Source organism: Phycodurus eques, chromosome 19 (genome assembly GCF_024500275.1).
Source record: "Phycodurus eques isolate BA_2022a chromosome 19, UOR_Pequ_1.1, whole genome shotgun sequence".
NCBI lineage: Eukaryota > Metazoa > Chordata > Actinopteri > Syngnathiformes > Syngnathidae > Phycodurus > Phycodurus eques.
In genome coordinates this window covers 10,852,279-10,877,376 of record NC_084543.1, presented here as the reverse complement: position 1 = coordinate 10,877,376, position 25,098 = coordinate 10,852,279, and the positions used below count along the sequence as shown (strand labels likewise).

General features: G+C 40.8%; 1 protein-coding gene across 1 annotated transcript; it reads right to left on the bottom strand.

Moving 5' to 3' along the window:
- Positions 1–1,835: 1,835 nt before the first annotated feature.
- On the bottom strand, positions 1,836–24,269 carry si:dkey-121b10.7 (heparan sulfate glucosamine 3-O-sulfotransferase 6). Its single transcript, XM_061663946.1, has 2 exons — positions 23,590–24,269; positions 1,836–3,240 (listed from the first exon to the last, which is right to left on the bottom strand). Exons 1-2 carry the CDS (start codon positions 24,045–24,047, stop codon positions 2,613–2,615), a joined length of 1,086 nt encoding a protein of 361 aa, XP_061519930.1. The 5' UTR covers positions 24,048–24,269; the 3' UTR covers positions 1,836–2,612.
- Between the last annotated feature and the right edge of the window lie 829 nt (positions 24,270–25,098).

The window sequence follows — 25,098 nt, the reverse complement described above, 5'->3', positions numbered from 1 at the left end:
AATGTATAAACATAAATATATAAATTACATAAACATTTAATTCAGTGATTCTTTCGTGTACCACTCGGGTTCTCATACCACATTTTGAGAACTACTGACATAACAGTGCATGAATGTAGGTGAGACGCCAGAGTGACCATGAAAATATTCAAATAAAAAAAATCGACATCAATCGCCTGCGGTTTAGGCCCTGAATCGATCTCATGTGTGCAAGATATATCAAGTGTTAAATAATATTCCACAAATGTAAAATAGAAACCTATGGTTGACCCTTGAGCTAAATCAAAGTGACAGTTAGATGTAGTACATATAAGCACAACCTCACTGCCTGTAAACTAAACAGGAACTTATTGATCCACGCCGTGTCCCTGCAGTGGAGGTCCACGCTCGGCTGCAATTTTAATGCGTCAAGTGTGGAGGGTTGTCTATTTGTCTGTGAAGATAAAGAATGCGTTTGTGTGTGTGAGTGCAGCCCGCGCAACGCGACTCCATTAACCAGTTGGGGGTATTGGTCTGCAGTTTATGATGAGCAGGCTCACAGGTCAAACAGGTCAAGGGAAGGGGGAGCGGGGTGAAGATGTCAAAGATCGCCGTCCCCTGTAAGGTCTCCAATCAGCTCGCCGAATTGATTGCTGAGACATCAGAAAGGCGCTGGCCAAATGTTAATCTCAAATTTAGCACCGCCTCTTTCCCTGCACACTTGTGTAAGCTACTGACTGACCACTCATTTATAGAGGTATGCAATATTTTCATTGGCTGATCAGGGAGTCTAAGCAGTTTATAAACTAAAACGAGCTCCCCTAAGAGACATGAGAAATACACTCTTATTATTTGCGTTTTTATGATGTCTCCTGATTGTAAAGTATTATGTTTGGTGACATCGTGCTGATGTCTTCAGAGAAAAACAGAAAGGCTACCAAAAAAAGCATCGTATAATGACATTATACGATCTCATTATACGATCACTTTTTTTTTCTTGTTATATTTTTTCATGGTGCTTTTTTGTCATTTTTTTGTCGCATTACATTTTTTTCCCTCAAAATATTACTTCTTTTTCTTGTATTTTTTTACTTTTCAATGTGGCTCTAATACTCCTATTATAATCTTTTTAATTCTTTTTTTTTTTTTGGGGGGGGGGGGGGGGTGTTGTAGTACGGCTGATTCAAAATGAATGAATCCAAATTAATGATGCTGACCCAATGGAAGATAATGTTTAATACCATTATGATATTGTGATATTGTCCGTCCTCAATAAAGTTTACCATCTTTGTTAATTTTTGGATCGGTATCAATTTTGATTTGGTTCAGAACAAAATATTTGTGTTGTTGTTGTTGTTGTTTTACTGTTCTCCATAATTAACAAGATCTTTACAATTAAATGTTCTTCTCGAGTAATCATAGAATAATAATAGATCATGTTAAAAAAGCAGCCATACATACTGAATGAATATGAGAAAATAAAGAGGGGTCACCAACATGATGCCCGCAGGCCCTAGGTAGCCCCCAAGGAACACATAAGGCGCCTGTGGGCCAGTTAAAAAAAATAGCTCACCTTTATGGGACATTGTTTTCTGAGCAACCTTGTAGAAGTGATCATTTGAAAATGTATGCTCTTGGAGAGATTCATAGATAAAGTTGCGCATATTCATATTTATGTTTCCTACCTTTTTAAATCATTGATCATTTTTGTAGAAATCATTAACATGGTGTTTTCACAAAGATGAATATCATAAACTAAACATAACATGTAATTAAAGGTAATTTGAGCACATTTATTTCAGAAGTGTGTATTAAACCTTTGCAATTATTATTACCAAAAAAGTATCTGTCAGTTTCAAAAAGGTTGCTTGTTCACCTCTGATATAAAGCATAGTTGGAAAATAACACAAAACACAATTAAGAATAAACATTTTAGTCACCTTGTTCAACATAATTCCAAATACAAAAAATCATTTCAACAATATCTTGTCATCTTATAAATTAGGATCTCAGAAATATACAGTTGAATGTGAGTATGAAATCTTTCAAATTTGAGATACTCTTGCAACAAAAACAACACTTTGCTCTTCTTTCCACCACATCTCCCTGTGCTTAAATCTTTAAAACTGAAAGGACAGTACAGGAAATGGGTTTGCATGGGAAGGAAATAGAAATGCCGTTTACTGCATATACGAGGTGCATCAGAAAATTTCCAGGACTGTCATCGCAAAAGATACACAGTATTTCAAATCCAAACTACAAGTTACACATTTATCCCTTTGAGGTGATCCCGCTTGAGTAACTTTCCGAGCCTTTTACTGCCACGCCTTCATACACTCCTCGAAGGATTCTTCCGTAGATCCTTGTAGTTGTAGGTTGTATTTGAAATATGTCATTTGTGACACCAGTCCTGGGACTTTTCTGACGCACCTCGTGCTACAGTATATCATAATCTGATCATAGCACTTGAGCTAAACTGAAAACTGCTGACTACACAAAACTGACCATTTATTTAGTTTTATTGTTGGATTTTTAAAGCAAAAGAAATGATTGCAAGGCCTGTTTTGCACAGTAAAAACTTTGGTAATGCACGTTGTCTCTCGCCGCTGTCAACTTTCAAAAAAGCTTTGGTGTCAAGCTGTGCCGTCCCAGCCAAAGTTCTGACCCGTCATTTGATAGAATTTGAGGTTAAAAGGTCTGTAAAAGTCTCTGAGTCGGAGCAGGATCTCTGAGGGGATCTGCGGATGGGGCCTGCCCTTTGACTTCCCCAGGCAGCGTGGCCTGCTGCTCCCCTCTGGCTTCTTCAGGCAGGGGAAGCCTTTGGTCTGGTTGAAATAGAAGTGCTTGTCAGTCACCACGCGCTTGAGTCCCAAGAAATCCTGGACGCGGCCCATCTCGCCCGCGGGGTCCGTCACCAGGCGCTCGCCGCTGACGAACAGGAAGCTGGAAAGCGGGAAGTAGCGCAGCCAGTTCTCCAGGTGCTTGGCATAGATGCCGATACGCACCGCGCTCCAAGAGGTGTCGATGAGGCCTGTGGTGGCGTTGCGGAAGGCCAAGTTCTTGAAGGACGGGAGCCCCGGTGACTTGGACACGGTCTGCGTGTAGTCGGAAACGGCGCGGGTCACGGGGTCCCGCACCACCACGATCAGCTTGGTGTGGCGGCTCATGGCGAAGACGCGACGAGGGGCTTCCTTTGTGATAAAGTAACTGGGGGTCTTCTCCATGGTGATCTGACCATCCAGTGTACGGGGCATCAGATTCCTGAGAAGAGAGGGGGGGAAAATGCAATGAATAAGAATGTTTCCATAGGTGCATGCTTTATCTTTTAAAAAAATCTTAATCTCATTAGGTGAGACTCAAACCTCAGATGCTTTTTGGGCTCCTTGATTGTTATGCTTTGCTATTTGTGGTCTTAATGTGTGATTATGTGTCTGACAATGATGGCGTGACCATATCAGCGCCAACTGTGAGGGGAGCCTGTAAACGCCAACTGTAGGTAACCACAAGACGTCTCATTTCCTTGCATCTTGCTCTTCAACTCACATTTGTACCGAAATGCCTGTCAAATCGCTGCTTTTGGATTCTCATAGCACTAACATTTGAATTCCCTGTGTTCCACTTTGTGGGTTAAAAGCGCTTTGTTGTCGTCAGCTTTCTTACTTAGGGTGAGCCATGAGTCAATTAGCTTCTTTCTTGTTAAATAAATTTAGGGCCCCAGATGAAGGGTTAAATTCCCGCAGTCACCAAAAAGTCTGCAGATGCAGAGTGGGATTCATTAGGAAGTGACTGCATCTACCCACTGATCTCCAAGATAACAGCTACAATTGCAGAGCTCCAGTAACCTTTTGCACACAAAACATGCACTGGAAACTGGAAATATTTTTAATCATTACAGTAAGCTGTCTTTTAATTTTCGATTGTTGGTCAGCTGGGATATGCTCCAGCTCACCTGGGATTGTAATGAAGGCAAGCGCTATAGAAATTGGATGGATATTAACAGGGATTAACCTTATTTTCACACTTGCTTGAGTTAGGTTCGTGTGTGACTTTAAAAATGCATCGACAGTTAATAAAGGTTTTATGATGCAGACCGTTTTATTTCTTTCATTCTTGTGCACTCAGCGGCTGCTCAGTTTTATTTAACACTGTCAGAGAGGTATTTATTAAACAATGTTTATTTTTGGTTGTAGTTTACGGTGGTGTAGAACTGCACCGCTATATCGTGAATTGGATTTCTCATATTTCCGTTGCCTTATTTAATGACATGAGAGGGACAGAATATTAAAATCATCACTCAGTGCAGTTCTACCTCTCTGCAATACACTTAAACATAAAAAGGTAGCCTTGACTTTTATAGCTTGGGAACATACCTCTACCTTTTTGGTTCTGGAAAGGCAGCTGGATAATTAGCCCCATGTGGCACATTACTGTAGATACCTACTGTTTTCTCGACAGTGTATAACTGTCTACTACTGTAATACCACTCAGGCAATGCCATTATCTTTGTAAACACATTTGTTTTGATAAAGCTCATAAATTTGAATGTGCAGGTGTTCCTCGGATTGTGGCAAGTGAGTGTATTTTAGCAATGAATAATGAAATAACTGGGCAAAAAGGATGAATGCTTGTGAAGATTTGCGGTGCCTACAGTATCGGAGGTTATCCAAGGATAATCTCACCGTGCGCCATGTGTTCTCATTAAATCTTGGCTATTGCTTTTGGCTCTCTGCTTATTATTGTTCTAGTCCTTTCTTGAGTATTCAAGGTTTCAGCGTGTTGACATATTTCTTGATTCATCACCTGTATAGTTGACAATTCAAGTTCAGAGGACATATTACCTTAAAAAGATGGGAATGACGTGCCAAAGCAGATTGTATGAAACAAGGGAAATGGGAGGGAATGGGATTGTGAAAAACAAGGGAATGGGATTGTGAAAAACCTGATTGACTCCTATTATACATCCAGATGCTAGTGTAGTGGTAAAAATGGAATGTCGTAACCCCCACTGTGAGCAGCATCCTGCCAACTTTCCTCATGCAAAAGGGGGGGATTTTTTTTTTTTCATCTCAGAGACATCTGACGGTAAGAGACATCTCAGCAGGGAGCAGTGCCAGGGTTACAACTGAGAAAGATCTCTCAGCGAATTTCAAAGTTTACCCCTCCCTCTGGAGCAAGCATACTTGGATGGTTTGGGCTTTGCGGTTGGTTTCTAAGTGAAAGGCTTATAGCGCTGTGAGCTTTGGAGATGATCCTCAGTTGTACGATGTTATCTCAAGGCGACACCAAACACACGACTTATGGTTTTCATAAGACATAAGATGAGTTGTATTACATGGGCTGGTGCTAAATAAAATCAGACAGCATATCCCAAAATAGAATATATAGAAAAGCTCAGCAAAAAAAAAGCGGCTTGTATAAAAATGTATGAGGAAGACGTATTTCTAGGAGAACTTGAGGCCAATGTGTGAGCAGCAGCCTCTCACGCTGAGGCCACTTTAGTGAAACTGTGGTTCGCAGATTTATTTCAGGGACCGCGTGACGTGAGTGGTGATAGAATCTGGATCCAAAACATTTGACAACACTTTTTTTGGGGAGGAAACTCCAACCGAGGAACCTCTTTCTATTTTTTTTCCTTCTTTTTTTCCACTAGTAGGTACTGCCCCATCTACTAGTGCCTTTGACACGTTCTCCATTGACCATCGCCAATTTCCCAAGACATGTTGGAACTTTATTTTAGATAGCACGTTTTCGGTTCATCACATTGAAAGACACATTTGTGTTGTGAGCCCTGCAATTTTCTCCAGGGTGTTAAGTCTGCTTTTTGCCCGATGTCAGCTGGGATGGGCTCTAATACGTCGTGATACTGAACAGGATAAGTGATTTAGAAAATGGATGGATGGATTTTGTTTTGTGAACTTTAAAACACATTTTTCAAACAAAGGTACTTAGTTTTTGTTTTAATAATTTTTTTTAGTTTAAAAATTACATACATTTCCTTGTAAATTAATCCTAATTACAAAGTTCAAACATTTACATGTCGTTTGTGCAAATCTTTATAGAAATGCAGCTAGAGGAATTAAAATTGTCTTTTTGACATTTGCAAACTGTTTGCAACTATTCCTCCCTGTCTGAGAATGCAAATAGTAGAGTCGATTTGTTTTTTCCTAGTGTCACCTCAGACCAGGAAGTGGTCTGCTAAAAACTAACAAACAAAAACATCTTTCCCCCCCACTTTTGTTCGAGGAATTTATGATAATTTTTGCAAATGGAGAGACACCCAAATAAAAAGAGATTTCTTTTGTGGTCTTTATTATAGTTTTGGCAGTTGGGACTCATGCTGCAACCATTCCCCATGCCATAGAATTATAAGTGCTATTGACCAGTCATCTTACGCCATATTTCATAAACCAGGAAGTAGCCTGCTAACATACGGATTAACATAAATAATAATATTAACACCCAATTTAGTTATCAAGTATGATACATTGCCTGGTAAAGGAATAATGAACGCGGCTAATATAGAAGATTGTACTGAGTTGTATAATTTGTTGGGATGGAAAAAAATGTTTTGAGTGGACTGGCACTGATGGGTACTCCTTGTGTTGTAAACAGTACAAGAAATGTCTCTTAGCAAACATCCATGTTGCCTTGAAAAAAAACCAAAAAAAAACTTGCACAGTCCACTGACCTCAAGTAGATCTGAAAGCAACCACTAGCCTGCAATCACGAAGGAAGCTCACACAGCGATGGAGCGTAAGAAGATTTTTTGAGTGGTGGTTAGCAACAAATACACGATGGAGGCAGAGCAAAAAGAGACAGTGGCAGGAAAAGAAGAAAGGAGAGTCAGGGAATAAAATCAGAAGTCACTCATCAAACTGGGGAAACTATCTTCTAAAGATGTTTTTAGGGGGACCAAGCCAAGACTGATTAACCAATTTCTCAAACATTTGGGTAACCAGGAAGTTACGTTTCCCTTTGTGTTGGCACCTGGTGCTCAATTACGATGCAGATTATCTGGGCATACACGTGTCCGCACGCACGCACCCAACCCATATGTGTGGGTTTAAGGTTTATTAGGGCCCATTTATAGGGCAGCGGGCTAGCAGGTTGCTGTTTACCACTTGTATATGAACATGTGAGTGAGGTATGCTGCTGTTAATATACAGCTACCCCTAATTTATACTGAAACATCAATAGAAAGGAATCTCTGCGGAGATTGACCAACATCCCAGAACAAATTGTGGTCAGAATCAATGGTTCCATTTTATAGAAATATGAATATACAGTATAGAGACTGGTTTTCTTTCCCGCTATGTTGGTATCTTTTATTACTTTGTTTCCACCTTCGGGCATACGCATTTAAATTGTGTTTGTAAGCAACATACCAAAAGCCAACACATAGGCACACAACAACTATCTGAACATGCAGTCCACAGGATGGATCCACATCTGGGAGCAATGAAGTTCAGACCCACACAAAGTGTGTGTGTGTGTGCGTGTGCATGTTCGTGTGTGTGTGTATGAGCGCATGTGTGTCTGTGTGTGTGAGTGAGAGAGAGCTATTTGGGGGAAATGAGGGAAGTGTTTCTGACTTAAGAAGTTTTTGTCCGCTCCTGACGTTCCGAGTCCTGAAAGCTGTGATCTGTGGTGACACTGCCTGGCCGGTGGCCAGACCCCCAGACCCTCTTTATCCCCTCCACCCTGCTCTGCTATGAAAAATGGACTCCTCCATCCTGAATTTCAGAGTCAGATGGTAGTGATTCAGAGGGCCAAACCACAGGGTATAATCACTGAGGATAATTTAATGCAACTTGTCATCATGTGCAGTTTTCTTTCGTGCACGCTCAAACATGCAAGCTCTCTTTCCTTTTCTCATTCCTTCACTTTATAGAACCGATTCAGCCTTTTTCAGAATCCAAGGCTCCATCCATCCTTCCAACGGAATATACTGGATATGTGCAAAAATATCAATATTCTTAACCACTTAAGACTGCGTGTGTTCAAAGATGTGTAAAAGCAGCTCCCTGTAGCTCACTGAAGTGCGGAGGGAGACGTTTGTCATTACTGAGGGCAAATACAGGCCTGTAGAGCTCCTGTGGGCTGATGAGAAGTCAGCAGAGACTGTAATCTACTCCACAAAAATGAGGGTAGTTTGTTGCCTCACATTGCGTTTAAGGACTTGAACTGAAGAAGACTTGGCTGGGTAATATGTCCTTCCAGTAGACCTCAATTTGATTTGATTTGAGTTTTTTATAAAGAGTGCGGTTTGATTTTCCCCTCAAGTTATCTGACAGTTTTAAACATCAGCATGCAAGCTCATCTTGCAGAAAATCCTGAGGGAAACTTAAAAACAATATCATCCATATTACTATATGCACGTGTGTGCTACACAATTTTGCAAACCTAAGGTTACTATTGGCAGACACTCCGGTGTAGTGAAAAGTATTTTTGCCGTAGAGGTTTTGCATCACTGGGGTAGGTCGGTGGGAAAGGAGCGGAAAAATGTGTGTAAGTGAGAGGAAAACTAGACAAGTACAAGGCCTGGAAGCCACAAGTGATTGAGAGGTGGTCAGTCAGGGTCCTCAGAGAAACCACAACAACCTGAAAGACGCAGGAAGTCACCCTTTGTATTCATTTCAGTACACGTTTTTGTTGAATATGTTTGATATTACGCTGCTAACAACTTGGCAACTTATCCGCATCCGTGCGTGTAACTCAATTTGATAATATGATTTTCTCGGTATGTTAACAAGTGAACGAATCGATGACAGCAACGTCAAAACATGTTAAAATGACTGAAAACCCTGTTAAATGCACTGGCAAGTCGTTGGCGATGCCGTTCAAGTAAAGAAACACTGCACTCGTGCAGTCTAACTGCTTGTCCATGCAGCTCTTATCTGGAACCATCTTTTGGATATTCTAGAATTAGATGTTCGGAAATTAGCTATAGACACAAATCACAAACAAGAATGCACAACTTTAAATCATTTTAAATCTAAACACTGAACAGTAAAGCTGCACATTATATTTGTGGTACAGCATTCATCAATTTCTGTAGTTGGATTTTTTTTATCCATCCATCCATCCATTTTCTGAGCCGCTTCTCCTCACTAGGGTCACGGGCGTGCTGGAGCCTATCCCAGCTATCATCGGGCAGGAGGATTTATTTATTTATTTATTTATTTATTTTGTATTTATTTATGTTTGGTGGGGGGGTTGTCCTCCATTATTTGCTGAAAACGTAACCTACTTGCTGTTTTCATGCTTAGGTCAAAGTAATAACAGGATTTCTTTAGCGCCACCTGGTGGTAGCTTGCTGTCAAGGAAACAATTTGAAGTGAGTTTAGGAACTTAATTTAGACAAAAGTAGCCCTAGATGCATTTTCATGGCATTTAAAGGCAGTTACAAATTCTTTGAGGGGGTTGTAAATTACTCGCAGGTTTTCGCTATTTGTGGCAGGGAATCGGATCCTATCCCCCACGAATAGTGGGGGAGTCACTATACCTGCAAACAAGCAAGCTGTTTAACCAGGGAAGAAAACTATTAAGGCCAATACTGTACTCAACATAAATATTGAGCTCTTTCGCAACTGTATGGACCATTGACTAGTGCATATTCACAAGACCTTTGTCCAATATTAAAGAAAAAAAGGTTAAAATGTGTTTGTAATATGTAAAATTGTTCTGATATGTTTCATTCTCATTTTTTATTTTTATTATTCATAATAATTATAACTAACCAATTTAGTTTTTTAAATCTTCATATTTACAATAAATCAACTAACTAAATATTTAAAGAGATAAATGTATTAAAAAATAAATAACTATATGTTCCAAATATTGCAGGGACCTAATAATGCCAATGCTCATCGGGCCGGATTAAAGAACGTAGTGGGCCGTATGTGGCCCGTGAGCCATGCTTTGCCCACCACTGATCGAGACCATTCCCACCACTCCTTGAATGTGGCCATCGTTTCGTTTTAGTCATTAACACAAAGCTAATTCCTGCGATCTCAAATGTATTACTTTTTGTGTAAATTCTCACAAAAAGAAGCTCGGTAGTGCTATATAAAACAAAGTGTGGGTGTTTATTAACTAGCTGTGTGTATTATCATCCCTGCCACCCTATAAATTCTTGTGCATTAAGCTGCTGAAAGCTGATATATTCAATTTTATTTTGGAAAATATTTTCCACTCACAGAATCATGTTCACTCTTGTGATTATCTGCGCCCCCCAGATTGTTTTCACCTGTTTCGTATTACTTTTCCCATTGTATTTAAGTCTGTGTGATGGCTCGTCTCTGTGCCAGCTCGCCCGTTCCTCTTTGCCGGTGCATTCCAGCCGACTTTCTCTGTTTCCTGTTCTCGCCTGCATAATTGCCCGCCTTGGTGAACGTTTTTAGTTTTGGCCAATCTTTGTTAGGACACCCTGTGTTTGGACGTTGTCTGTCTGGAATCTCCAGTTAGCTTACACTTGTTGTTTTTGCTTTTTTCTGACACTTTCTTCCTAAGACTCTGCATCCCTGATACTTTTCTCCCCAAGGTGTAACAGTTGCAAAACATATCTCTTGAAACATACATGTGTGCTCTTGAGTTAATCATTAATAAGTCACAGGACCACCACTGTGTATCATTTAATGAAGTGTAGTGCCAAATAGTTGTCTTGCATACATCACTTTACACTTAACGTGTTGAACACGTGTTGACTGTTTAATGAGGCCACTGGAAGTCCATGTGAGCAAGTTAATGTTCATTATTAGCATGTTTGCATGTCACCACTGATTGCTCGCCTTATCGAATGGGAAAATCTGCAGCCTTGTTCCTGTCGGGCCCACATGTGGCCCACTTGTCTGGCTTTATCACGAAGCTGCTTGGGGCCCCAGGGCCCCGCCCTGCCTTCAGTGCCCTCTCCTAAACACAGGATGGACAGGATGAAGATGGGGTGGAGAGATGAGCAAATTACAGATTCTCTTTACTTCCTGACCCCACTGATGTCATAGTGTCCTCGCCACAGTACCATAATTGGGCTGTTAAAATGGAAATCTGCGGTGTACTGTGATATCCCTCTGGATGAGTCCTGTGGAATATACACAAATAACATATTTCATCCATTAAGAAAAGTGATGACATTTTTTAAACGGGTGTGGTTTCAAACCATGTGTCAGATTGGTCGCCAGTATTAGATTGATTACACTTCCATACCCTTTACTCATTAATACAGCTTTTGTGTCACCGAGGCATGTTCGCGTCTTCCAGTAAACATAATTATTGTGTTCCCGGAGAGGCTCGAACTCACAACCTTGGGATGTTTCAGCAGACGGAAGTATCGAGCGTTGAACGTTTGAACCCCGGAGCACTTAAAAGGCACCATCCTGTCCTTTATTATGTCTACTGGATTAAGTACCAGGAAAAAGTTTTAGGCCACCACTCTTTGTTATTTTAATGATATATTTTACTGAAGTTATCATCCATCCATTTTCTATACCAGTAGCGGGTGAGCTGGAGCCTATCCCTATCCCAAATGCTGGCCTGCCACTGCTAAAACAAAATGACTCATGGTTGCAATGAAGTCAGTTAAACATTAAACAAAACGTGCTGTAACGTTTTATCTTTGCAAAGGCAAGAGAAAAACAAATATTTCCTCTAATAAAACTAGTCCTCTAAATGAGCATATGCATGGGAGGCCGGCACACATACACACCTCAGACAAACTTGAATCGACTCACTGTGAAACTGTCTGGCAACTCCCCAGGAGCCGGCCAATAAGAGCGCTCGATACTGTCTGATCTTGACAAGTCACTTCCTAGCAGTTTCCACCCGCTGCTCCCTGTGATGTTTTTGGTTCATTGTTCACAGCGTCTTTGAAAGGAAATCACAGCCTGCTTGTAGGACTGGAAACAGCTTTTCAGTCATTTGCTATTAATATACTACTGCGCAGTCTTTTTTTTTTTTAGGTTATATTTACACAATGTTCCCAGCAGAATATGTCGTGAGACAACGCGAGATGACGGGATGGGCAAACGTGACGGGCCATGATTGACGCGGATGCCTGACGAGACACAGGGTGAATGCGAAACATAGTTGGCCGTCGTAAATCGGGGTGAACGGCGCTATACTTGACTGTACAAAATAGCGGATATCAAAACTTGGAGGCAATCCGTAGTGGGACGGGAAGCATATGTATTTCCTAGCGTTCCGTGGTCCTTTCAAGTTGTGTCCCATCCGACCGCGTTTGGTGTGCATTTGTCTCAATTTGCCACCGTTCACACCGCAAGCGAGGGTATATACTGTTTTGTCACGTTCAATCACGCTATTTCTCCGCGTGGACTGGTTTATGAGCCTAGCACAAGTCTGCGTTCTATTATGATCTGACACTGCGCGCGGTCTGGGAGGGTCTGTCGCATAAATAGAAAAGTGCCCACACTTGTCGCCTACAACTCCTCCAAAGCAAAGCCATGTTACCTAGAATGCCAGCTGTGGTATAACTTTTTATAATGCCCAATGTGGAATGAGAGGGCGCTCACATTGTCTGGCAATGCACACTGTAGTGTGTATGTGAATCACAGGCTGTTTTGCATATGTTGGTAGAAGAGATTAGTGAATTAGTTGTTGACATAAAACGAATATTATCAAACATTTATTGAGCAGCAGTATGTGCCCCCAAGCACCGATGCCAACTCTGGAGCCGTGCCTCGCAGGGGAGCTTCATTCGACTCTGCCAGGGCCACAAACAAACTTTAAAGATGCCCGGCATCCACGTTTCATTGGTGCAAAGCCTTGACAGAATGTGAGAAATGTGAGGCACCCCATTTGGTTGTGATAGGACAGGAGGAAATGTATTTGCATCATTGTTAAATCATGAAGCAAACCGCATTGCACCTTTGAGCGCCCGGGACTCAACAGACCCGCCCCCCCATGGCTGGTCGCGATTACTGTGATAGACTGAAAGAAATCTTAGAAAGACTTAAATACGGTGAAAAACATGGAACAAACAGGGCTGCCGTGGCCACCGGGACCATAGTGTAAAAGTAGAGAATTGAGTGGGAATTTGAAGAAAGTAAGAACAAATAATAGATGACATGGACCACTTTCAGCAAAATCCGACATTTTAATAGTGAAATATAGTGTAATAAAAGTATTTTCAGTACAGGATGTCTATCATGTTTGTCGTGTTATAGCCAGAATCCCTTTTGATGCTCATGTTCCAGTACAATTTCCTACAAGATTGTGTTGTGTTTTGGAATGAGGTGAACCATTAACGGTTTCTGGTTATTTCCCATCTCTGTGTCTTGTTCTGCGTGTCCTCACCGTTGAGCGCAGGCTCTCTTCCCGGCATAATTAATCTCATTTCCCCTCCAAATGAGTGCCAGCATCCCTGACAGTTAGCTGATTCTTCACTGTGTGTTTACGCCAGCGAGACAGGCGGTGCTCGGCGAGAGGTTTAACACACACAGATCTAGAGGAGGTGTGTGTTATAGCAAAGACTTTCAGGATAAAGGCTGGTTTTCATAAGCTAACTTACCACCCCCCTTTCTCACCCATCTTTACTTGGTAGTCAGACATTAAACAGAGGTGGACACCAGTGACAGCTACACACACATACTGTATACACACAATCAATGATTACCTGCCCCTCCAGACAGACTAGTGACGTAAACATAGGGTCCAACAAAACCCAACAGCGGTAACTTTGAAGTTAATGGGAACATTTGAGTGCATTTTCAAGTCTTTTTAATCTTTTACCTGCAATGGTTAACATAATGGAAGTGGAGTGTGAGCTGGCAGCATGAGAACATTTCCAAAAACAATGTTGTTGCTCAGGCTTGATCCCAACAGTGTTACCACATAATTAAAATTGGGAGGATTTCGTTCCATCGCCGCATAACTGGAATGAATTATAGACGTTATAATTGATGGATTTAAACCTATAATTAACATTTCCTTGCTACTTGTTTGTCGCATTTTCTGTTTACAAACATCACAGAGCCACAAGAGGTGATGATTAAGCTATCACGCTTTCATTGTATTTGAGTCCTGCAATGTTGCAGATTTTACATGCAAAATATATAGTGTGAGTCAAAGGTGGTGAGGAGTTGAAACAATATTTTGCATAAAAGTGTCCCCTTTCAGGGAATGGCCACAGAGCGCCAAGGAGGCAGAAACGATATTTGTTTTTGTTTAGGTTTCCTGTCAAGATTATGTTTTTCTTGCAAAGATGCAAAGACCATGCATGCATATTGCAGTCTTTGGAGGAATCGTTTGCTTTGGTATTTGGGACTGAGCACCACCTTTTGGAAGCGCTGTGTTTTTATTCTTCTGACAAACGAATCACCTTTTTGGTTACCAAATTTTGCAAGCATGTGTAACCAGGTAAATTTTATGTATTTTAAGGGTCTCACACACACACACACACACACACACACACACACACAAAGACGCACAGGCTTTTGAAATCTGTAAGACACGAACGTTAAAATGTGACATGTAACATTGCCTGTACAGTTAATAAAGGTGGAAAAAGATGCTTTTTTTTACGACGCCAATGATTAAAACAACTTGTAAGTTGTCTATTGTCGAAAAACAGACAGTGATCAACTTGAGTTACCTTCACTATAGTACCTGATATAGATATTTATTTAAAATTAATCAAGGACTCGGTCAGACTTCATTTCTATTGCACTTTTCATACATTAAAATGCTTTGGATAATAACAGCAAGGGAAGCAAACAAACCCAATGTCACCCACACATGAAAACAGATGCACACATTCACGCAGAATTGGTCTCACCCACCCCCTCTCTCACACACATAGAATAGAATGTGAGAGCACCGAGAGGAAGGGAACTGAAGCGCTATCTTACTGTCAGCAATTTGCAATGGTTGGATTAAATAAGTAAATAAATAAATAAATATACAGTTAAAAATAATATTAATGATAATTTAATAATTAAAAGAGATGTAAATGAAATAGTTAAAAGCAAAGTTAAAATGGTGGTGTTTCACTATTTGTAAAATAAGCAACTAAAATGATACACTAAAAATGATAGCAAAAGAGAGAGAGAGGAAAATATGAAATTAAGAGGAAAGCGTAAATACATATTATAAGATATAATCAAAAGCCAGGCTAAAAAAAAAAAAGTTTGAAGTTTGCCTTTAAAAATGGCCATACTAGCCGCACTGTTCTCAGATCTTCAGGAAGGATGTTCCATAAGTGTGGAGCATAATCATAAAAGAATGAATTTGTGTTCTTACATCAGGTACTCTTCTATCTGAAGACCTGAGAGTTCTGGACAGCTCATAATTTAAAAGCATATATGAGAAGTAAGCTGCACTTAGACCATGAAGAGTTTTAAAAACCAATAAAAGGATTTGAAAATCAATTCTGAAGCACACAGGTAACCAGTACAGAGACTTTAAAATCGTTGTAATGTGAACTCTCTTTCTGGTCTTTGTCAGGACTCGTGCAGCTGAGTTCTGGAGTAGCTGGAGTGGTACAATATTATTATTTTTTTAAATTTTTTTTGGAAGATCAGAAGGAAGAGTGTTGCAATAATCAATTCGGCAAGTGCGACAAGCATGAATTAGTGTCCCTGTGTGGGCTTTGGAAAGAAATGAATTCACTTTGCCAATGTTTTTCAAATAATAAAAGCCATTCTTGATGTTATGTCTGATGTGGTGTTCAAAGGTTAAAAAAAAAAAACAGTCAGCACTTAAGATAAATACATCGGAAGATGACACATTTCAGAAAAGTAATCTGCCATCTTTCACACCGGAACAAAATTGACGGATTAAAACGTGGACAGAAATAGAAGATACACCATTGAAAACATTGAACAGACTGTAATTGTGACTCATATGTGACTCCCAGTGATCGTAAACGTGCTTCACGTTGTCACCATTGCCGACCATCTGACACCATTATCACTGACGGGATGAGACCTGGCCCACCGGGAGGAGAAAGGTCGACCAATGACGGCATGTCAAAATATTGACGATTGAAGACGCGGCCTTTCTCCATCCAGGGGTGGAATCTATACACTTTATCTTGTCATGATTGATTATACCTGAGTTTATCCCCAGATTCATTTGTATCAAGACATTTGCCAATCTAATGATATACCAGCGAAGAGCTGTATTTAAAATTTGGGATCGGTTTTACTTGACACAGTGAGAGAGGTATTCATTTAAGAATTGGGACTGCGTCCTTTAAAAATAACAAATACGCAAATGTCATATTTCATCCATTTTAGAGAAGTGAAATGTATTTGACGCTTCGGTTTTCAATCATAAATCATATTGGCATCCGGCATTAGCACTACAATGGATTGCAATACAAGAGCTTTTTAAAAAACTGTCATTGCGGTATTTGTTTAACGACATGTTGATTTTGCGGTTATTGTGGCTATTTTTTTACGCTATTGGGCTCGACGAGAGGGGCAACAGCTCTCAGTATCATGTAGTGCAGTTCTAAACCACTTCACGCGCCACAAACAATAACCATATTGTTAGCTTAATAGCTCCCTAACATTGTCAATCAAAATTGAGCGTTATATTCTTTGAATCTTTGATACAGTGCTTTTAGATTGTGCAGTTGTTCCTTTTTTTTTTTTTTTTTGACCGGTGAGCGCATTTATTTCCATTCAAATTGTAAGTGCATGTAGCACTGATTGCTTCTGACATGCATCCTGCAAAAAGTATTTCCTTCAAGCATTGATGCAGCTTAAAAAGCATCGAACCCCCCCCCCCCCTCCGCCTTTCCATCTTCTGCACAAAGCCTTCTTTCTTTCAGCATAACGTATACATTGCTCTTTTTTTCCACTTCAGAAAAACTGGAAAAAAAAGAGAGTGCACTAAGAGGAATTCAACCAAATATTCCCTTGTGATTGCTCGAAAATTTACTGACAGGAAATAAAACCTGGGCATTCCTAGCTAAGTAGCGCATCTTGCTCGCTGCTGAATTACGTAACCTACCTTCCTTAGAGACTACACAAGAAATACGGGGGCAGAAGATGAGTTGATAAGCAGACAGATTTAGAGACACTGACCTAACAAGAAAGAGAACTTGTCCATTGGCTTTAAATTGCACAGTTTGAGTGGCCTCACCAAGCCGATAAATCCACTCTGGCGACACCCCGACCTTGAGGTGTAAATGTCAACGGTGAAGAAGAGTAACAGCCCCTTGTCAACAAGATTGAATATTCAGAAGTTAATGCATTTCTTCTGTAATGGCGTGATAAAAGAAGAGAGGAGATGAATCAATAGAATGGGGCGGTTATCTGCGATCAACATGGCAAAATGGCAACTATATGCTGTATCTGTGTAATATTTACAGTGACGAGCAGCAGCGACACCGTTACAGAGGTGTGTGTGATCTCTCTCACACACACACACACACACACACACACACACACACACACACACACAGGCATACACATGAAACCTTCACTCTCCATCAGGAAACCACAGAATCACTTCCAGTCGATGGCAAATCCAAGGCTTTTCCACATATAAGCATTTGTTCTAAAACAATTTGCCAAATGCTTCCTTTAAGGATGTCCATGTGTTTAACTTGGTTAGCAGCTGAGCACGGGGGCCAAGGCTCGCTCATTGGGGCTCAAAGAAGTAGACAGCACTTTGAAAGTGGAGGGAATCAACGTTTAAGTGATACTTTCCAGCTTCGTTTTCACATGATTTTTGTTGGCCTGGCTGCTTAAAATTGATATGGAAGTCGCTGCGTACTTAACGTGTCATTATGCTAAACGAATAACAACACATGATATCTGGATGTCGTATGCGGTGGAACAAAGGATAGTGGAGCAATGAGTTGTAAGGTTTTGAGTGAAAGGAAAGGATGAAAAGGAGAAGAAATGAAAGAGATGAGCCCTTTGACCTTTAAAAATCACTTTATTGGTTCCAAAGCTGAAATCAGGAGAGAAGGGGACATGGAATGAAAGGCTGGCAAATACTAGGGAATGACATTGACTTTGAACCACCAATAAAATGTCAAAGGTCTCCTTTTTATCCCTTTCCTTTAACTTCCTTTCATTTCGCTTTTTGTTTTTCATTTTTATTTCCTTTCTTTTTCTTGTGTTTTTCTCCTCCAATTGGGACGCCGGGCAAAGGGAAAGAAAGAAATGTAACAAATCACGATGAAAGGGCAGGATGGGAGAAAGAAAATATGCAAAGGGAATAAAAGAAGGGACAAGGAAACGATTCATCCCTCAATCCATTTTCTATGGCACTTGTGTCATCAGGCTTGCGGGTGAGCTGGAGCCTATCCCAGCTGACTTGGGGCGAGAGGCAGCGTGCACCCTGGACTGGTTGCAAGTCAATGCCAGGGCACATATAGACAAACATCCATTTTTGATGAAAGTAGAAATGAATGGGGGGAAGAATGGAAAGAAAAAATGAAATGGAAAGGGGAGGACATAGTGGTAGTAATTAGTGAATTATGAAATGATTGAGTGGATTAAAAAAAGGATTTTGGAAAAATATATGCCTTTACACTTCCAAAAGGTATGTTCATTATAATCTCACGGACCTTGTTCCTCCCTTTCTCTTATATTGTATTATCACTTTGCTGTGAGACAGCGTTAGATGTCTGTGGTTGGGGAAGGCGCCAGTTGCATGAGGCAGATGAAAACTGCCTCACTTCCCCAACTTGCAACTAAATCTCGACATCATATTGTTGAATGAAAGCTCAATAAAGGGGGGAGATGAGATAAGACACAATTGTGTCAGAGTATGTCAAAACTGCATTAGTATAATTCAGATCCCATCATTGTGCACTGCAAGGTGAAGGGTCGGGGGAAGGGAGCGCCTAATGCTCCAGAAGGCTGAGGGCCTAAACCCTGTCATCCCCCGTGCATGATGTCCCCGAGCTGTCCGTGTTAATGCCTGACCTGTCATTAGGTGGGTCCAATTCGCCCAGTGTTGACGCGTGCTGTCGGCGGATTAGAAAGCGAGCTAAAACACTGCTTTCGTCACGAGAGCGAGGGGACAAATAACGAGCTGAATAAAAGAATACAAGGGACGCAGTTTGACATCAACGGGAAACCATAAAAGGAACATTTAAGGTCTTGTTACCGTTAACCCTTTCTAGGGCTTAGTTACTATAATAAAACCTTATCTGTAATTGCAAGTGTATCATCTTAAGTGGTTATAAAACAGAAGACATGCATAAATATGACAAATTAAAGGTTCAAATCAATATTTGCAAAAGACAGTGGTTTGATTAACTGCAGACTAGCATGCCAATTTTGCAGTGAGCCAAAGTTTAGCTATAACTTCCTCTGACCTCAACTCCGCAGCATTGAACGGCAATGTAGCACGGAGAAGAGGGAGAATTTATGATGTTGATGACGTTACCATAAATCTGACGTTTGTGCGTCTCTAAATTTTCTTAGCTGTGCGTCTGGCAGAAAATCTAAGAGAAAATTTATAACATTATGTGAGAGTTATTGGCCCACGGCGTGTACTGTATACAGCATGAGGGCATATTTAGTCAATTATCTTAACTTATGATGACTAAAATAAGAAGTCAATTTTGTATAGTTACATTTGATCCAACTACAAAATGAATAATTTGGAAATCCTAACCTCTTACTATAAATGCATTGGCTGCTTTTAGATAAGAGGCGTTGTTGTCTAAAACAAAACGTATACTAAACGTACATTATACCAATCACACAACATACACACACACACACCGTATGTCATAATGCTAATTGGAAATCACTTCAGGGAAATGGGGCACTCTAATGTGACAAAGTAATAAAAAGAATAGACATGCATGGCAGTATATTGCCATGACGACCACCATTCCCTTGGGCATCCTATAATTGTTTCATACTGTATGTACATAGAGCTTATATAAGAGGTACAGTTAGTATCAGGTTTCAAAAATGAGTTGTTTGTGAAAATATTGACTCTATAATGACAAATTAGAAAGATATGATAGAAAGATACTGAAGATAGATGGCTTGATAGACATACTTCATCGTTTGTTGAAGTACTGTTACAGCCCTCCTTCCATTTTCTATAGCATTTGGGTTTTGGGTGGCTATCCCAGCTTGATTTTATTCATTTATTTATTGATTGATTTATCCGTCCAGGTAAGGCAGTTGAGAACAGATTATCATTTGCAATCCCAGCCTGGCTGCAGACAGCAGAGAAAAATACAACTTTGGGCAAAAGGCGGGACAACATTGGAACAGAAGTGCTAAGCACTACTCCACCGTGGTGCCCTCGTGCTGTTACAAAACCGCAAAACTTGAACGGAATCCAAATAAAACTGTAACTTGTATTCTGCAAACAAAGCTGACCTTATATCTCACAGGGGTTTCTACATGGTCAAATACAATAATAAGGTAAAGTTTAAAATGCCATTTATTCATGCATATAGAGAAAATAAGGAAGCTGAGAATAACACTGCACCATTTTTTAAAATTATTATTATTTTTTCTATTTAAGGAAAAAAGAGAAAATGACAACATGCTGTACGGTATTGAATCTTCACGTACAAACCATCCACTCAATTAAAAGCAGCGAGAGTCCATTTACTAGTCCACAAATGAACTACTCACACCATTCAAACGCTCTCATCAGAAATGCATTAGACGAGCAGCAATGTGAACCCCAACCTCCTCCTTTTTATTGCACCACCGTTCTGAAAAGTGCTAAAAACCAAAACAAACCAACCCTTGTGCACACACACGCTTTCATCCACTGATCCATCTGAGGCTCACCCAGGCCTGATCATTACACGGGTGTATTGATCCATCCTTGCATCTTGATCCACTCCTTTCTTTATTACATCCACATTTTTCCTCTCCATCTTCATGTGTTTATATTCAAGGCCCATTCTCCATTTTGCCTCTTTTAAAAATTGGGTTTCAATTTAATTCGGTCATTGTTTGCATGCGTCCCTTCGAACAGGAAATCATAATATTGCCATTATGCGTTTCAGCCCAGTTGACTGAAGAGCATTTGCAGCGTGTACAACAACCCCATCCTCCCTCCTCTGTGATCACACTAGCCTTGGCGATGAAGGCCACCCCTGGGGGACCAACACAGGCACTTTGGGAAGCAGCGTGTCAGCTCAATAAACAGCAATTTATTGGCCGGGGACTGAATACACTGCCATCCTCAGACGCTCTTAGCAGAGCGTCTTGGCTGAGCAAGATGAATTAGTTCACGTCTGTGCAAAAGCATGATTATGAATCAGTGGAGACTTGTTCGGAAATCATCAGTGCTCAATACAGATTTATTTGATCTATTAATGCCGCTATTAAGTCCATTCATGGAAAGCAATGGCTGGATTGTAAAAGATGCCTCCTAATCCGCCAGATTGATGATAAAATATTATTCGTCATGCCCGAAAACACTTTGTTTTACTGGATGTTTGTTTCATGGGCCCGTCATACCAAAACTTGGCCATACTGGATTTCACTGCACTCAAATAGAAAAAAGAAATCCATATGAAAATCCTCAGAAAACAAAGTAAGCTCAGTTGAATCACCACACTTTTCCAGCTGCATCTCGGATCATACATTGTCCAAAATATCTCATCCGGTATTAAACATCCACTTCACAATGAGTGCTCATCATCCCATTATTGTTTTCTCATATTAGTGCCTTTTATTTTGCATGATAGCATGACCTTCATGTTTTTTAACTATTAAATTCTGTATGAAATTATGATCAAATTAGCCTGTCTTGACATTATTTGGCTTCATACAATACGCCTAGATGTTAGTTTATAATTAAGTCACATACACTGCCAGGAATATGGGTCCAGTTTGGCTGCGCTCGGGATTAATTATTGGTCTCCAAGGTAACTGTTTGAACCTTTCCTCTGTCAAAAAGGTCACAGGTATATCTTCAATCTGTACCCAATTTACAATAGTGTGGTAGTAGTGCTTTTAACAGCAGTGTTGTTTCGGGACCAGTAGCAAGATATTGCGTCACTAAAGGTACAATGGTCTACAAAACTGGGCCATTTTTTTGGCGACCAGTCAAGCAAAACACAACGATTGGGTTTTGCAACTTGCACTTTGCATGTCAATGTGTGCACAAATGTTATATAATACTGGTCTACTTTTGGCTGGTCACAGATTCAAATCCACGTAGGATCTATACAGTATGTGCATTATTGTAAGTTCACAATATACTATTGGCAATTTAATTGGTCAAATATGTGTCTTAAGCACTTTATTTTTAACCAAACATATTGTCAGAATTTAGACAAGTTTTAATATTATCTTTGGGACTATGTATTGGGACTACTATTTAGGGAACCACGCAAGTGACAGAAGATTGCTTCACTAAAGGTACAATGTTTACACCACCCATCTGTCCGTTTTCCGAACTGCTTATCCTCACTAGGGTCGCGGGTGTGCTGGCTGGCGCCTATTCCAGCTGACTTTGGGCGAGAGGCGGGGGTACACCCTGAACTGGTCGCCAGGTAATCGTAGGGCACATACAAACAAACAACCATTTGCACATTCACACCTAGAGGCAATTTAGAGTCTTCAATTAACCTACCATGCATGTTTTTGGCATGTGGGAGGAAACCGGAGTATCCGGAGAAAACCCACACAGGCACGGGGAGTACATGCGAACGCCACACAGGCGAGGCCGGATTTGAAACAGTCCTCAGAACTGTGAGGCAGATGTGCTAACCAGTCGTTCACCATGCTGCCTGATTTACACCAGTGATTCTTAAAGTGTGGCATGGGTACCACTAGTACTCCCTCTAGTGGTATGTAAAAGAATCACTATGCAATTAGAATTCAGTTGTATTTAACTTTAAAGTTAAATACATTTGCTTTTAATCTTTAACATTGTGTGTTTTATATAGAAATATATATTTAGGTATGTTTTTTTAATTAAACTTTTACATGCATTTCTAATGAAATAATTTCTTTTAAAGTACATTTTAAAATGTTAAATTTCCCTTCACAGTGGCTTCCATCCATCCATCCATTCTCAACATCGCTTATCCTTTTCGGGGTTGTGGGGGGCCGAATGCAGCTTACTTCGGGCAAAAAGCAGACTACACCATGAACTGGTCGCCAGTCAGTCGCAGGGCACATAGTGAGACAGACAACCATTCAGACTCACATGCACAGCACCGCTGAGTGGGAACTGAACCCACCACACTGGCTGCATCAAAGTCAGTCGAATGTACCGTTACACCATCAGTGACTTACAATAATATGAAATGTACTTTTATGATAGATAGATAGATAATCATCCCGTGAGGGAAATGTAATTACCACAGCAGCAATATTCACAGTACACATACACTCATGAATAATATAGCAACCAACAAAGTTAGAATGTACACAATATTATCCATAAATGCATTTAATTGGTCAAGAGTCTTTAGCACCAAAAACAACTCCTCAAAATGTGTACCTTTCCCTGCAAAGCAATATTTGAATTTGTGAATGATCTCTGCTGTTGCTTCCAATCTAACATATTATTGGAAAATAAATGTCTAGATGACATTCCTCCTTTCTATTGTGTGGCATACTACTTGATAGGTGATTTTTCATTTTTTATTCTGATGTCGTTTGTGCCATTTGGTGCGCTATCTGATCTTACTTGTACCAGTCCAGTCCCTTATCATAGAAGCGGTCAAAGAAGTGAGGCTCGGCTCCGACTGCCCTCACGTCCGGATGGATGCGCAGGAACTCCAGGAGAGCCCTCGTTCCTCCCTTCTTCACCCCGATGATGATGGCCTGAGGAAACTTTTTGCTCCCAAAGTTGTTCGCTATGGAGATGCTATTATTATTTGTGCTGAAAGCAAAGTCCGAGAACTGGTCCCGGGCAAAGGACGCACCGGCTTGCTTCGGTAATGTCTCTTGTGCGTCGTTTTGGACATTTTTGTTTTTGTGGTGAGTCTGCTGGTCATACACGGGTCTGGGCAAGGACTCGCAGAATCCGTTAAGGCAGTAGAAGAGATAAACGAAGAGGATGATCATGGTCAAGAAGACGGACAGCTTGGACTGCACCTTGAGGTGTCCGAAGTTGAACGCAGCTCTCCATCTACTACATCCCATGAGTCTTCATAGTTATGTTTTGATTTTTAAAAGGCACGTTTTCAAAGACGAAAGAAGAAAACATCCACGCTGAACGGCGGCGAGCGGTGGCGAAGTTGCGCAGCGTGCGTCAAAACGCGCTCCCATTGTCTTCCTCTCCGGAACGATCACCTCAAGACAAGCACCTGAGTCGTCACGGGGAGGATTGGCAGGTGTGCGTGTCCGGCACGGATCCTACTCCAGTCCCGCGTGTCTCTGTGGGGGAAACACTCATCGGCTCGTCCCGAGTGACTGCCACTTCCACGCCCTCGCCATCAAAACGCACGCCCCTCCATCGCCGTGGCAGACGTCTCCTCACGTTAGCAGAAGCCCTCATAGTTGAATGTTTTCCAAGCCATTTCACACAAATGCACGTCATTGTACAAGGAAAACATTGAGTAGCGCGATTTTCTCCAATTTCCACACTTAATCATCACATCCACCACAGCCTAAAGCTGCATTAGCTGACTTTTCTTTTTTTAAAATCCGATTTATGGGCCACCTGCTGATTGCGAGCCACCGTGAAACACATTTAACCTTTGCACTCCTGCCATACTGGGACACACAGTTGCCATCGAGTTTTAGCTCCTTTCTCCAATAAGTGTTTGTCAACCTACAGTGATCCAGACCATCATCAGCTTTCTATTAGCGTTCTCGTTTTGTGCAAACTGCAAAAGCAACAGTGGAACCTCAAAAGGGCCCAAAAGTGGTACAATTTGGAAATCTTTCGGGACAGATGTGCGTCAAAAGTCAAACGAAACTCAATTCAAACCATCCTCATAATGTCAACTGAGGCCAACATCAAGCAGGGGTGTGCAAACTTCAGTCCTCAAGGGCCACATTTGATTTTTAAAACGGGGTCACCGGCATGCTGCCCACAGCACCAGATAGTCACATAAGTAGCCCGGAGCGGTTCTAAAAATAGCTCACCTTTATGGGACATTATGATTTCCTAGGAATGTTGTAAAATTGATCATTGGAAAATGTAAACACTTGCAGACATTTATAGAAATAAAGTGGGCATATTTATACC

What these genes read in the sequence shown, in the direction of transcription:
- si:dkey-121b10.7 (XM_061663946.1), bottom strand. Translation starts at nt 24,047, where the DNA reads ATGGGATGTAGTAGATGGAGAGCTGCGTTCAACTTCGGACACCTCAAG. An exon ending in AAGGGACTGGACTGGTACAA is followed by an intron (nt 3,241 to 23,589) that starts GTAAGATCAGAT and finishes CTCTCTTCTCAG; the next exon opens with GAATCTGATGCCCCGTACAC.